At 43.6% G+C, this 15,526-nt stretch overlaps 1 protein-coding gene across 2 annotated transcripts in view; it reads left to right on the top strand.

Moving 5' to 3' along the window:
• LOC139552174 (synaptic vesicle glycoprotein 2C-like) overlaps positions 1-15,526 on the top strand; it is an 88,539-nt gene that overhangs the window by 67,017 nt on the left and 5,996 nt on the right. For both annotated transcript variants that reach the window (XM_071363623.1, XM_071363622.1), the window contains exons 4-8: positions 4,231-4,382; positions 13,605-13,738; positions 13,811-13,900; positions 14,537-14,647; positions 14,748-14,836. In XM_071363623.1, coding sequence (XP_071219724.1) covers positions 4,231-4,382; positions 13,605-13,738; positions 13,811-13,900; positions 14,537-14,647; positions 14,748-14,836 — 576 coding nt within the window. The remainder of the gene's footprint in view (positions 1-4,230; positions 4,383-13,604; positions 13,739-13,810; positions 13,901-14,536; positions 14,648-14,747; positions 14,837-15,526) is intronic.

The following is a 15,526-nucleotide window of genomic DNA, read 5'->3' as shown; positions in this document are numbered from 1 at the left end:
CTTTTTACACAATACATCTATGTTTTGTTCGGTAAAGTTCATATTTATCCAGAAATCTGAGTTTAGATTGGCGCCTTACGTTCAGAAGTCACAAAACATCCTTTGATTTTGCAGAGAGCCACATCAATTTACAGGAATACTCATAATAAACATTGCTAAAAGATACAACAGTTATGCATGGACTTTTAGATGCACTTCTCCTTAATGCAACCGCTGTGTCAGATTTCAAAAAAGCTTTACGGAAAAAGCAAACCATGCAATAATCTGAGTCGGCGCTCAGAGCCCAATCAAGACACAAATATAGCCATCATATTATGCATATTATGGTCCTAAAACTGAACCTTGAGGAACACCAAAATTTACAGTTGATTTGTCAGAGGACAAACCATTCACAGAGACAAACTGATATCTTTCCGACAGATAAGATATCAACCAGGCCAGAACTTGTCCGTGTAGACCAATTTGGTTTTCCAATCTCTCCAAAAGAATGTGGTGATCGATGGTATCAAAAGCAGCACTAAGGTCTAGGAGCACGTGGACAGATGCAGAGCCTCGGTCTGACGCCATTAAAAGGTCATTTACCACCTTCACGAGTGCAGTCTCAGTGCTATGATGGGGTCTAAAACCAGACTGAAGCATTTCGTATACATTGTTTGTCTTCAGGAAGGCAGTGAGTTGCTGCGCAATAGCTTTTTCTAAAATTTTTGAGAGGAATGGGAGATTCGATATAGGCCGATACTTTTTTATATTTTCTGGGTCAAAGTTTGGCTTTTTCAAGAGAGGCTTTATTACTGCCACTTTTAGTGAGTTTGGTACACATCCGGTGGATAGAGAGCCGTTTATTATGTTCAACATAGGAGGGCCAAGCACAGGAAGCAGCTCTTTCAGTAGTTTAGTTGGAATAGGGTCCAGAATGCAGCGTGAAGGTTTAGAGGCCATGATTCTTTTCATCATTTAACACCATAGTACCCTCCAAACTCGTCATTAAGCTCGAGACCCTGGGTCTCGACCCCGCCCTGTGCAACTGGGTCCTGGACTTCCTGACGGGCCGCCCCCAGGTGTTGAGGGTAGGAAACAACATCTCCACCCCGCTGATCCTCTACACTGGGGCCCCACAAGGGTGTGTTCTCAGCCCCCTCCTGTACTCCCTGTTCACCCATGACTGCGTGGCCATGCATGCCTCCAACTCAATCATCAAGTTTGCAGATGACACTACAGTGGTAGGCTTGATTACCAACAACGACGAGACGGCCTACAGGGAGGAGGTGAGGGCCCTCGGAGTGTGGTGTCAGGAAAATAACCTTACACTCAATGTCAACAAAACAAAGGAGATTATCGTGGACTTCAGGAAACAGCAGAGGGAGCAGCCCCCTATCCACATCGACGGGACAGTAGTGGAGAAGGTGGAACGTTTTAAGTTCCTCGGCGTACACATCACGGACAAACTGAAATGGTACGCACCACACAGACAGCGTGGTGAAGAAGGCGCAGCAGAGCCTCTTCAACCTCAGGAGGCTGAAGAAATTCAGCTTGTCACCAAAAACGCTCACAAACTTTTACAGATGCACAATCGAGAGCATCCTGTCGTGCTGTATCACAGCCTGGTACAGTAACTGCTCCGCCCACAACCGTAAGACTCTCCAGAGGGTAGTGAGGTCTGCACAACGCATCACCGGGGGAAAACTACCTTCCCTCCAGGACACCTACACCACCTGATGTCACAGGAAGGCCAAAAAGATCATCAAGGACAACAACCACCCGAGCTACTGCCTGTTCACCCCGCTATCATCCAGAAGGCGAGGTCAGTACAGGTGCATCAAAGCTGGGACCGAGAGACTGAAAAACAGCTTCTATCATAAGGCCATCAGACTGTTGAATGGCCATCAGACTGTTGAACAGCCATCACTAACATTGAGTGGCTGCTGCCAACATACTGACTCAATCTCTAGCCACTTTAGTAATAAAAAATTGGACATCGTAAATGTATCACTAGCCACTTTAAACAATGCAACTTTAAATAATGTTTACATACCTTACATTACTCATCTCATATGTATATTCTGTAATCTATACCATCTACTGCATCTTGCCTATGCCGTTCGGCCATCGCTTATCCATATATTTTTATGTACATATTCTTATTCATTCCTTTACACTTATGTATATAAGGTAGTTGTTTTTATACACTCCGACATAATTTACAAACAAAGGATTTGTGTTTCGTGAGTCCTCCAGATCAGAGGCAGTAGGGATGACCAGGGATGTTCTCTTGATAAGTACGTAAATTGGACCATTTTCCTGTCCTGCTAAGCATTCAAAATGCAACAAGTACTTTTGGGTATCAGGGAAAATGTATGGAGTAAAATGGACATTATTTTCTTTAGGAATGTAGTGAAGTAAAAGTAGTTAAAAATATGAATCGTAAAGTACAGATACCCCAAAAAACGACTTTAGTAGTACTTTACAGTAGTTTTACCAAAGTACTTTACACCTCTGCGGATAAATAGCAATCTATTAATAGTTTGATGTCTGTCGTAGTGTGTTGCCAATGGGACCAGATGAAAGGCTGTTTGGCTGCTAACTGCTGGCCTATTGATTTGTGCTCTCTCTCTCTCTCTCTCTCTCTCTCTCTCTCTCTCTCTCTCTCTCTCTCTCTCTCTCTCTGTCTCTCTGTCTCCCTGTCTCTCTGTGTCTCTGTGTCTCTGTGTCTCTCTGTGTGTCTGTCTCTCTGTCTCTCAATTCAATTCAATTCAAGGGGCTTTATTGGCATGGGAAACATGTGTTAACATTGCCAAAGCAAGTGAGGTAGATATTATACAAAAGTGAAATAAACAATACAAATTAACAGTAAACATTACACATACAGAAGTTTCAAAACAATAAAGACATTACAAATGTTATATTATATATATACAGTGTTGTAACAATGTACAAATGGTTAAAGCACACAAGTTAAAATAAATAAGCATAAATATGGGTTGTATTTACAATGGTGTTTGTTCTTCACTGGTTGCCCTTTTCTTGTGGCAACAGGTCACAAATCTTGCTGCTGTGATGGCACACTGTGGAATTTCTCCCAGTAGATATGGGAGTTTATCAAAATTGGATTTGTTTTCGAATTCTTTGTGGATCTGTGTAATCTGAGGGAAATATGTCTCTCTAATATGGTCATACATTGGGCAGGAGGTTAGGAAGTGCAGCTCAGTTTCCACCTCATTTTGTGGGCAGTGTGCACATAGCCTGTCTTCTCTTGAGAGCCAGGTCTGCCTACGGCGGCCTTTCTCAATAGCAAGGCTATGCTCACTGAGTCTGTACATAGTCAAAGCTTTCCTTAAGTTTGGGTCAGTCACAGTGGTCAGGTATTCTGCCACTGTGTACTCTCTGTTTAGGGCCAAATAGCATTCTAGTTTGCTCTGTTTTTTTGTTAATTCTTTCCAATGTGTCAAGTAATTATCTTTTTGTTTTCTCATGATTTGGTTGGGTCTAATTGTGCTGTTGTCCTGGGGCTCTGTGGGGTGTGTTTGTGTTTGTGAACAGAGCCCTAGGACCAGCTTGCTTAGGGGACTCTTCTCTAGGTTAATCTCTCTGTAGGTGATGGCTTTGTTATGGAAGGTTTGGGAATCGCTTCCTTTTAGGTGGTTGTAGAATTTAACGGCTCTTTTCTGGATTTGGATAATTAGTGGTTATCGGCCTAATTCTGCTCTGCATGCATTATTTGGTGTTCTACGTTGTACACGGAGGATATTTTTGCAGAATTCTGCATGCAGAGTCTCAATTTGGTGTTTGTCCCATTTTGTGAAATCTTGGTTGGTGAGCGGACCCCAGACCTCACAACCATAAAGGGCAATGGGCTCTACGACTGATTCAAGTATTTTTTGCCAGATCCTAATTGGTATGTTGAAATGTATGTTCCTTTTGATGGCATAGAAGGCCCTTCTTGCCTTGTCTCTCAGATCCTCTGTCTCTCTCTCTCTCTGTCTCTCTCTCTCTCTCTCTGTCTCTCTCTCTCTCTCTCTCTCTCTCTCTCTCTCTCTCTCTGTCTCTCTCTCCAGACTCAATCCCATTGCGTTAGATGAGAGCAGCCATGTTTCCCGAACTTCTCACACAAACACACATACAATACCAATGACCGGACAAAAAGGACAAAAGGGGCACTCCAAAAATGGACCCTACGTTTCGCAGTTAATTTGTCCATATAGTGCTGACTATGTTTCCCATGTCCCCGTGCAGGATTGGTGGGGCTGTGCCCATCGTGTTCCCCTACTTTGCTGAGTTCCTGGCGAGGGAGAAGAGAGGAGAGCACCTGAGCTGGCTCTGCATGTTCTGGATGATAGGAGGGATCTACGCCTCAGCCATGGCCTGGCTCATCATACCACACTACGGTGAGTGACTGACAGCCCTGTCCTCCTATCAGGTGCAGGATTATCTGAGTGACTCACTTAGTTCACCAATAATAACCGTTCTAAGGCAAGTTACATTTGTCACATGTGATTGACATTAGCAACTTAGGCCTGAACGGGCTGCAACCCGTATCCTAGAATGGACAAGTATATTTAACAGCAACCAAAGCTAGAGAAGAGGAAAGCAAGAGAGAAAGAGAGGGGATCCAAGAAAGAAAGGACAGAATAGAGGAGAGAGGGCCAACAGTTAGAAAAGAGAAGGAGAGACGGAGGGGAATGAAAAGAGGAAAAGGAAGGAAAGAAAAAGCAGGAGGGAAGGAGAGGTGGATAAGTGAAGATGATTTATGTGGGCGGTGTCAGGGATATTTAACGGGTGAAGGAAAAACAGAGCGAGGGAGGGAGGGACGGAGGGTGATCGATAAAGAAAAGCAGAGTGGGAGAGACAGGGGGAGAGAGAGAGAGAAGGGACGAGGGAGAACGTGAACAGGAAAAAGAAAGACTGGTGAAGAGAGAGAAAAGGAGAGCAAATGAAGGATAGAGACGAAGGGGGGGGGGGGGGGGGGGTGATTGAAGAGGCGTGGTGAATGCATGGTGGTGTATGCAATGTGGTGGGTGTGGGTGTGGGTGTAGGCAGGTGTAGAATTTTCAGTGAAGTCATTGATTTACTATAAAAGACTGTTGAGGACAGAAGATAAAAAAGCACTCGTCATAAAACACACGACATGTCTTCACACACACACACGCACCACACACCGTTAACACCTTGGTCTCTCTGTGTGTAGCAGCCGTGTGTGTGTGTGTGTGTGTGAAGCAGCCGTGTGTGTGTCGTAGGTTCCGCCGCAGTGGACTCTTCATTGACTGCTGCTAGCCAGAGGCTGCAGGACTCCTCTTCCTGGAAAACCTCAGTGTTTGTGTGTGTATGTGTGTTTGCTGAATTAAGTTGAGGGGCGTGGCGTAACCTCACAGCCGTAATGTTTTGTACGTGAAGTGTGTCTGTGAGGAGCTGTGCATGTCTGTGGTTACTGTGTACTGTACACTCGAATTGCAAATCTAATCAAGGTTTATTTGTCATGTACACAGATTAGCAGATGTTAAAGGAGTAGTTCACTATTTTACAACATGATGTTAGATGGTTCCTGACCCTGAAGGTAGTTTATGGGCCAGGAGAAACTGTAATCCATGGTTCAGTCTTCTCTAAAGTGACGGTGGGCATGTTATCTTAAAAATATATATAATTTCCAAACCACCTGAAGTCAACTCCATATTTGGTTTGATGATACCTAAAGGTGATTTTTTTTGGTTTTTTCTAATATTTTTTTTTACATGTACCCATCACTTCGATAGATTTTTGGCTAGCGGTGGCTAAAGTTAGCTGAAGTTTGTCATGGCTGATTAAAGAAAAACTGAAACCCCCCGACCCCCAATATTAGAAACAGGTCAATTTGACTCCCCCAATAATATAATATGATGAGTTTGATTGGAAAAACATCCCCACTGTAAAGTGGCAGGCAGCTAATGGCTTTATGTGGCTTTGCACCACAGTGACTCAGTTTCTAATTTTATGAGGAGGCAGCCTGCCCAATGTATTGCTTTGGTCTGCAGTGACAGTTCAACAGCACGCACTACGCTCTCTCTTTCTCTTTGTGGTGTTTGCTGAGGAGAGGTAGCGCAGCTATATTCACGAGCGCTCCAATGTATAAATGTTTTGAGAGTTTCCAAACGAGTAAAAGTTCATGAACATTTCATAAATGTATTCCTATGTTGTTGTTTAACTAGCAAACTATTGCTGATGAGATAAGATTGTGTAAAAAACTGTTTTATACCGAGTGACCCAATGCTAAGTTGGCTATTTTAGCTAGGCTACCATTAGCTAGCTAGCTAAGCTAGCACCAAAGCACAGATGGAAGAATGAGCCAGATGTTTCACTGGATGTATACATCTGAAGCATCTGGCCAGCATTTCCACTCATCACCAAATTTGGTGATGAGAGGAAGACCAGTGGCCAACAGTGGGAGAAGGTGGAGCGAGATGGATTTTGCCCGACATTCTGCTAATTTTCTCATCAATGAAACATTTGATCTCAACACAGTTTTCTGTCCCAAAACTAGCATATGTTATGAACAGAGTGGACTAAGTTTAGTAGACTTTACCCTTTGCCAAAGTTTTAAGAAATTGCATTTTTTTTTAAAGAGTGCAAGGGCGAATTGGGTTATTGCACACACGTACATCACAGAGTAGGTGTTTCCTGACAGAAATATGTGAATACATGCTAGAATGTGACAATATGATCTCACTAGCTCGTGCTTGGCTCTGCCTACCTCTTTGCTTGTTCTGCCCACTATGATTAATTTGCTCCCATTGGAAATGACAGGCTGTGGTCTATCTTGGGTTGGTAATAAACATCTTTAACCAAAGCCAGCACAGTATCTGGATCTTCCCCTTTTCCTTTTCAATTGCAGTTTCAGATAAGCAGCACTCAAAGGGTCAGTGTTCACCCTAGTGAAAAGGTAGCTAGTGCCCTTCATGCCAAAGAGGAGAAAAATGCAGGACAAATATTTTTGGTGAGAGTGCAGAGGGCTGTAAGCTACACTGTACAATTCATAATAAACAGGTACTATGTAGTCGGATTGCTAGCTATACCCATTACCAGACATTAAATCATTAATTTAGCTTATAAAAGTACAATTGAATTCATGTTAATAAGCGAACACCATCATTGTTAAGGCCAGCCATTATTGTCATATGATAATTGTAGATAATCATATGATTATGGCTGGGCTCAAAGTGAGTGAGAGAGAGCAATATAGTGAGTGAGAGACAGAGCAATATAGTGAGTGAGAGAGAGAGCAATATAGTGAGTGAGAGAGAGAGAGAAATATAGTGAGAGAGAGAGAGAGAGAGAGAGCAATATAGTGAGTGAGTGAGAGAGAGCAATATAGTGAGTGAGTGAGAGAGAGCAATATAGTGAGTGAGTGAGAGAGAGCAATATAGTGAGTGAGTGAGTGAGAGCAATATAGTGAGAGTGAGAGAGAAATATAGTGAGTGAGAGAGAGAGCACCGTCCGTGTTGAAGCAGGGAGAGGATGAACAGGTTATCAGGTGAGAATTTGAGTTATAAAGCACTATCAGTTCAATATCTCATCTTTACTGATAGTAGCCCAAGTAAGTGCTATAACAAAACAGTTGTTGCCTGCATTCTGATTTCATTTGGTTGTCATGGAGGTTGAAGACGTGGCTGCGCTCAACAATGACACAAAACAGATAAATTGGTTACCAACGTAATTACAACAGTAAAAAGTCATTTTTGGTCATACCTGTGGTATACGGTCTGATATACCCCAGCTTTCAGCCAATCAGCATTCAGGGCTCGAACCACCCGGTTTATAATGACTGTTATTGATTGTGTATGTTTGTTGAATGACAATGAGTTTCTTCTATGTATTTTTGAAGTCTATTGCTTGAGCATTACGCCATACGCTTGATCCATATTAAAGAGCTATACACTATATATACAAAAGTATGTGGACACCCCTTCAAATTACGGATGTGGCTATTTCAGCCACACCCGTTGCTGACAGGTGTATAAAATCAAGCACAAAGCCATGCAATCTCCATAGATAAACATTGGCAGTAGAATGGCCTTACTGAAGAGCTCAGTGACTTTCAATGTGGCACTGTCATAGGATGCCACCTTTCCAACAAGTCAGTTTGTGAAATTTCTGCCCTGCTAGAGCTGCCCCGGTCAACTGTAAGTGGTATAATTTTGTGAAGTGGAAACGTCTAGGAGAAACAACGGTTCAGCCGCAAAGTGGTAGGCCACACAAGCTCACAGAACAGAACCGCTGAGTGCTGATACACCTAGCACGTAAAGATCATCTGTCCTTTTTTGCAACACTCCAAACTGCTTCTGGAAGGAACATCAGCACAATAACTGTTCATTGGGAGCTTCATTAAATGGGTTTCCATGGCCAAGCAGCCACACACAAGCCTAAGATTGCCATGTGCAAAGCCAAGCGTTGGCTGAAGTGGTGTAAAGCTTGCCGCCATTGAACTCTGGAGCAGTGGAAATGCTGGAGTGAATCTGGGTTTGGCAGATGACAGGAGAACGCTACCTGCTCGAATGCATAGTGCCAACTGTAAAGTTTGGGGGAGGAGGAAAAATGGTCTGGGGCTGTTTTTCATGGTTTGAGATAGGTCGCCTTGTTCCAGTGAAAGGAAATCTTAACGTCACAGCATACAATGACATACTAGACGATTCTGTGCCTCCAACTTTCAAATCAAATCAAATGTTATTGGTCACATACACATGGTTAGCAGATGTTATTGCGAGTGTAGCGAAATGCTTATGCTTCTACTATAGATCCAACAATACAGCAGTATCTAACAGGTAATATCTAAGAATTCCACAACAAACCCTAATACACACCATCTAGTAAAGGAATGGGATGAGGATATATAAGTATAAAATATATGGATGAGCAGTGAGAGCGGCTAAGATGCAATAGATAGTAAAGAATAGATAGTGAAGGATACAGTATACAGTATATACATATGAGATGAGTAATGCGAGATATGTAAACATTCTTAAAATGGCATTATTAAAGTGACTAGTGTTCCATTTATTAAAGTGGCCAATGATATCAAGTCTGTAGGTAGGCAGCCGCCTCTCTGTGCTGGTGTTGGCTGTTTAACAATCTGATGGCCTTGAGATAAAAGCTGTTTTTCAATCTCTCTGTCCCAGCTTTGATGCACCTGTACTGACCTTGCCTTCTGGATGATAGCGGGGTGAACAGGTAGTGGCTCGGGTGGTTTTTGTCCTTGATTATCTTTTTTGCCTTCCTGTGACATCGGGTGTTGTAGGTGTCCTGGAGGGCAGGTAGTTTGCCCCCGTTGATGCGTTGTGCAGACCACACCACCCTCTGGAGAGCCCTGCGGTTGTGGGCGGTGCAGTTGCCGTACCAGGCGGTGATACAGCCCGACAGGATGCTCTCAAATGTGCACCTGTAAAAGTTAGTGAGGGTTTTTGGTGTCAAGCCTTCTTCACCACACTGTCTGTGTGCGTGGACCATTTCAGTTTGTCGATGATATGTACACCGAGGAACTTAAAACTTTTCACCTTCTCCACTGCTGTCCCGTCGATGTGGACAGGGCATTGCTTCCTTTGCTGTTTCCTGAAGTCCATGATAATTTATTTTGTTTTGCTGACATTGAGTGAGAGGATATTTTCCTGACACCACACTCCAAGGGCCTTCACCTCCTCCCTGTAGGCCATCTTGTCGTTGTTGGTAATCAAGCCTACCACTGTAGTGTCGTCTGCAAACTTGATGATTGAGTTGGAGGCGTGCATGGCCACGCAGTTGTGGGTGAACAGGGAGTACAGGAGAGGGCTGAGAACGCAGCCTTGTGGGGCCCCAGTGTTGAGGATGAGCATTGGATAGACCTATGCACGGGCACTTCCTGTTTTACTTTCTGCCTAAAGGAGGGGAGCAACAAGATGGAGTCATGGTCAGATTTGCAAAAAGGAGGGTGGGGGAGGGCCTTGTATGCATCGCGGAAGTTCGAGTATCAGTGGTTGAGCATGTTACTCGCTCGTGAACTGCAATCAATATGCTGATACAATTTGAGCAAAAGGCTACCTAAATTCTATGTCCCTAGCTAGCCATGTCTCCGTGAAATGGAGTATGTTACAATCACAGATAACTCTTTGGAAAGCAACTCTTGCCCTAATTTTGTCGACTTTGTTATCTAGGGACTGGACATTAGCGAGTAATATACTCGGAAGTGGTGGGTGGTGTGCGCTTTGTGGCAATAGTTTGGGGAAGGCCCTTTCCTGTTTCAGCATGACAATGCCCCCATCCACAAAGCGAGGTCCATACAGAAATTGCTTGGTGAGATCTGCGTGGAAGAACTTGACTGGCCTGCACAGAGCCCTGACCTCAACCTCATCAAAAACCTTTGGGATGAATTGGAACGCTGACTGCGAGCCAAGCCTAATCGCCCAGCATCAGTGCCCGACCTCACTAATGCTCTTGTGGCTGAATGGAGTGGAGAGAGGAAGCTGTTATAGCAGCAAAGGGAGGACACTCCATATGAATGCCCATGATTTTAGAATGAGATGTTCGACGAGCAGGTATCCACATACTTTTGGTCAAATAATGTGGTTTGACTGTCACTGAAATATTTTATGAATTAACACTGCAATTAAATTGTGTAACCAACTAAAAAGTTTGTGGACTCAGATTCCCTCGACTCATTTTAAGTTAATTGGGTATAAGAAATTAGTTATTCAAGACCATGTACTAGCCAAGCGTAATGCTGGGTACATAATAGAATAATAGTTTTCGACATGTAAATGTAGTTAAATAAGGGTTGTGGTGGTGACTTTCTGAACTGTTAAGAGTAAGAACACAGTTTAAGGTAATATAGAAAAATATTGGTGTTTCCATTGTGATTGTAGTATATTGACCAATTTATCAGCACATTTTATGATGTATTTTCACTTCAAAATTAACCAGAAATAACAATTTCACAGCTTTTTAATGTTTTTTTATCTCCCATGTGGGGCATGGGAGATCCGGCTGCATACTGTACCGCCGGATCCCCCTACAGCGGTGTTGACAACGGAAACTCATTGACCCTAATCCCCCCTAAATCCAACACAAAGTTACACCCTTGAACTAAACCACGGATTACAGTTTCTCCTGTAGACTACTTTCAGGGCGAGGAACCTTCTAACATCAAGTTGTAAAATAGTGAACTACTCCTTTAAAGCAGATAGAAGCGAAATGCTTGTGTTTCTAGCTCCAGCTGTACAGTAAATGTCTAACATACTAATACAAAGAATATACAGTACCAGTCAAAAGTTTGGACACAGCTACTCATTCAAGGATTTTTCTTTATTTGTACTATTTTCTACATTGTAGAATAATAGTGAAGACATCAAAACTATGGAATAACAAATATGGAATCATGTTGTAACCAAAAAAGTATTAAACAAGTCAAAATATATTTTAGATTTTAGATTCTTCAAAGTAGCCAACCTTTGCCTGGATGACAGCTTTGCACACTCTTGGCATTCTCTCAACCAGCTTCATGTAAAGAGCTTTTTTTTGTTTTAAAAGCCCAATGTTGTGTTTTGAGACAGGCTTGAAAAAGCTAAGTAGCCAGTAGGCAGAGGGTAGCATAATTTTCCTGATTCTCTGTTATAATGCTATTGGAATAATGATGCATTTTTTTGTTTTGTAAAGTGATTTCTTGCGTCAAACAACACAATAACATTTCAGTCACCTCCTTGTCTGAAGGACAAGTGGATAAACAGGTTAAGGGCCTCCCAAGTGGCGCAGCAATCTAAGGCATCGCAGGGCTAAAGGCGTTACTACAGTCCTGGATTCGATCCCAGGCAGTGTCACAACCGGACGTGAACGGGAGTCCCATAAGGGCGGCACACAATTGGCCCAGCATCGTCCGGGTTATCGGAGGGTTGGCCGGGGGGGCTTTACTTGGCTCATCGCGCTCTAGCGACTCCTTGTGGTGGGCCGGGCGTCTGCAGGCTGACCTCGGTTGTCAGTTCGAACGGTGTTTCGACTGACACATTGGTGCAGCTGGCTTCCGGGTTAAGCGTGCGGGTGTTAAGAAGCGCCGTTTGGCGTGTCATGTTTCGGAGGACGTATGATCCGTCCTTCACCTCCCAAGCCCATTGGGGAGTTGCAGCGATGAGACAAGATCGAAATTGGGGAGAAAAAGGAGGTAAAAAAAATATAATAATAATAATAATAACTTAAAGCGGGTACAGCCTTAGTGTTCACAGTAAGCGTGCGCTGGAAGTTGCACAGAATTTTCACAACGTTCAAGTTTGCGCTCAGCAGACCTGAAATTTGCTCAGTGATTTAACATTGGTCGTGGGCAATGCGCTGAGACCAAGGATACTGCAGGTGTGTATGTGTGTGTGGTGTGACATTGCGTTATTCTGCATAGCGTAGCTCAATAAATCTTGCTGTGTGTGTGTGCGCGCGGATGCCTGTACGTGTGCATATGTGTGTGTGAGTCAGTCAGCCATACCCTCCAGTCCATTATAATTCTCCTAATGAGATTTGTACTGGTAGAATCTAACACATCCCCATGGGATACACACACACACACACACACACACACACACACACACACACACACACACACACACACACACACACACACACACACACACACACACACACACACACACACACACACACACACACACACACACACACACACACACACACACACACACCAACAACCCTCAAACAGACATGATTTGGTTTACAATACTGTGATATCACCATAACTCCCCCTTACACTTCTGCTATCTCCCTGACATAACCATAGAAATAGAATCCATGGATTGATTTACTTATTTAATAGAATAAATTGATAATATTTTTATGTATTCTATTCTATGACAGCTCTGTGGCTTTCTCCCTCCAGCCCAGGGGCAAGCCAGAATACCACCCATACACTGACTGTAAAATCACCAGCTGTCTGCTTGCTGTGTGTCTTTATTTTCATTCTGTTCAGGGGATGCTGAAGATATACTTTATGTGCTGTCGGCCTACATTCCTTCCTGTAAGAAAGAGAATAATAGATACAGAGAAGAAAAGACAGAGAGGAATCAAAGAAAAAGAAGGGAAGAGAGAGAGAGAGAGAGAAGGTAGTGTGTGCAGTGGTTGCTAACTGAGGCTGTTACCTGAGTTCTTGCTTTGCTGTCCTCAGAGATTGCTGTATCAATTAGTCTCACTGAATGCCTCCAATAAGAATTGAACCCAACGCTTTGTCTTTCTCTCTCCTTCTCTCTCTCTCTTTCTCTCTCCTTCTCTCTCTCTCTTTCTCTCTCCTTCTCTCTCTCTCTTTCTCTCTCCTTCTCTCTCTCTCTTTCTCTCTCCTTCTCTCTCTCTCTTTCTCGCCCGTTCTCTTCACCATATGGTGTTCTTCAGCCTCTAGTCATTCTCATTACCATCAACATGCTGCATCTCATGTGGAAAATAGAAGTGTGTGTTTCCTCATAAGAGACAATAATGAAACAGGCTGATGATTTCAGGGTGCTTGGTGGCACTTTAAGATTTTCAGACCTTCATACTTTTTCCAAAAATACGTCATATTAGGCATGGAATTTGTATTTCTGTGCTAATTTTGCTTGTATCTGATTGGTGGTTTCTGTTTGTGTGTGCAGGTTGGAGTTTCAGTATGGGCTCGGCTTACCAGTTCCACAGTTGGAGAGTGTTTGTGGTGGTGTGTGCTCTGCCCTGTGTGTGTGCTGTTGTAGCACTCACCTTCATACCTGAGAGCCCACGGTTTTTCCTAGAGGTAAGGAGTGTGTGTGTGTGTGCGTGTGTGCGTGTGTGTGTGTGTGTGTGTAACCCTCCTCTCTGTGTATAGATGGGTAAACATGACGAGGCCTGGATGGTGCTGAAACAGATCCACGACACCAACATGAGGGCCCGCGGAGAACCAGAGAAAGTCTTTACTGTGAGTATATAGTACCTCTCTCTCTCTCTTGCTTGCTCGCACTCGTCTGTCTGTCTGTCTGTCTGTCTGTCTGTCTGTCTGTCTGTCTGTCTGTCTGTCTGTCTGTCTGTCTGTCTGTCTGTCTGTCTGTCTGTCTGTCTGTCTGTCTGTCTGTCTGTCTGTCTGTCTGTCTGTCTGTCTGTCTGTCTGCCTGCCTGCCTGCCTGCCTGCCTGCCTGCCTGCCTGCCTGCCTGCCTGCCTGCCTGCCTGCCTGTCTGTCTGTCTGTTTCTTTGTCCGTCTCTCTTTCTCTCTTTCGCTCTCTCTCTCTCGCTCTCTGTCTCTCTCTCAATTCAATTCAATAGCTTTATTGGCATGGGAAACATATGTTTACATTGGCAAAGCAAGTGAAGTAGATAATAAACAAAAATGAAATAAACAATAAAAATGTACTGTTAACATTACACTCACAGAAGTTTCAAAAGAATAAAGACATTTCAAATGTCATATTATGTCTATATACAGTGTTGTAACGATGTGCAAATAGTTAAAGTACAAAAGGGAAAATAAATAAACATAAATATGGGATATTTAAACAATGGTGTTTGTTTGTTCACAAACACACACACACATTGACTGTGTCTACCCCTGTACTGTAGGTGAACAGGATAAAGCTTCCTAAGCATCTGGATGAGTTGGTGGAGATGCAGTCAGACTCAGCCAACCCTGTGGCCAAAGTCCTCTTCAGGATCAGGACCGAACTCAGAGGGGTAGGAGTCCGATTCCCAGATGATATGAAAGCATTATGATGAACAAATGTATCACCCTCTCCCTATTTCCATCTCTCTCTCTCCCATTTACTCTGTTTAGATCTGGTTAACGTTCATGAAATGTTTCAACTACCCGGTCAGAGACAACACCATCAAACTGGCCATCGTGTGGTTCACACTGTCTTTTGGGTGAGATTGTCCTCTAAAACTCCACTCTGTCTATTAAATTAAGGTGTTGAAGTGTTGCTCTACTCTCAGCAGTACTTATCCCAGTTATCAGTCTGTCCCAGCCGAGTCTGTGTGTTCATAATGATAAGTGTCTGACTCTGAGATATAGCCAGTGTCTCGCTGATATCCCTGTGATAAATGCTAACACGCTAACAGGGAAAGAGATCGCCCATCTAGACTGAACAAAAATATAAATGCAACATGCAGCAATTTCCAAGATTTTACTGAGTTCAATTTCATAGAAGTAAATCAGTCAATTTAAATAAACGTATTAGGCCCTAATCTATTGATTTCACATGACTGGGCAGGGGTGCAGCCATGAGTTGGCCTGGGAGGGCGTAGGCCCACCCACTGAGGAGCCAGGCCCAGCCAATCGGAATGAGTTTTTCCCCACAAAAGACAGAAGTACTCCTCAGCACCCCCCCTCCCCCTCCTCAGACGATCCCGCAAGTGAAGAAGCCAGATGTGGTCCTGGGCTGGCGTGGTTACACGTGGTGTGCGGTTGGAGGCCGGTTGGATAAACTGCCAAATTCTCTAAAACAGCTCTGTTGGACATTCCTGCAGCCAGCATGCCAATTGCACGCTCCCTCAAAACTTGAGACATCTGTAGCATTGTGTAGTGGGACAGAACTGCACATTTTAGAGTGGCCT

The sequence above is a fragment of the Salvelinus alpinus genome, chromosome 24 (genome assembly GCF_045679555.1).
Source record: "Salvelinus alpinus chromosome 24, SLU_Salpinus.1, whole genome shotgun sequence".
NCBI lineage: Eukaryota > Metazoa > Chordata > Actinopteri > Salmoniformes > Salmonidae > Salvelinus > Salvelinus alpinus.
This window is presented reverse-complemented; position numbering and strand designations above follow the sequence as displayed.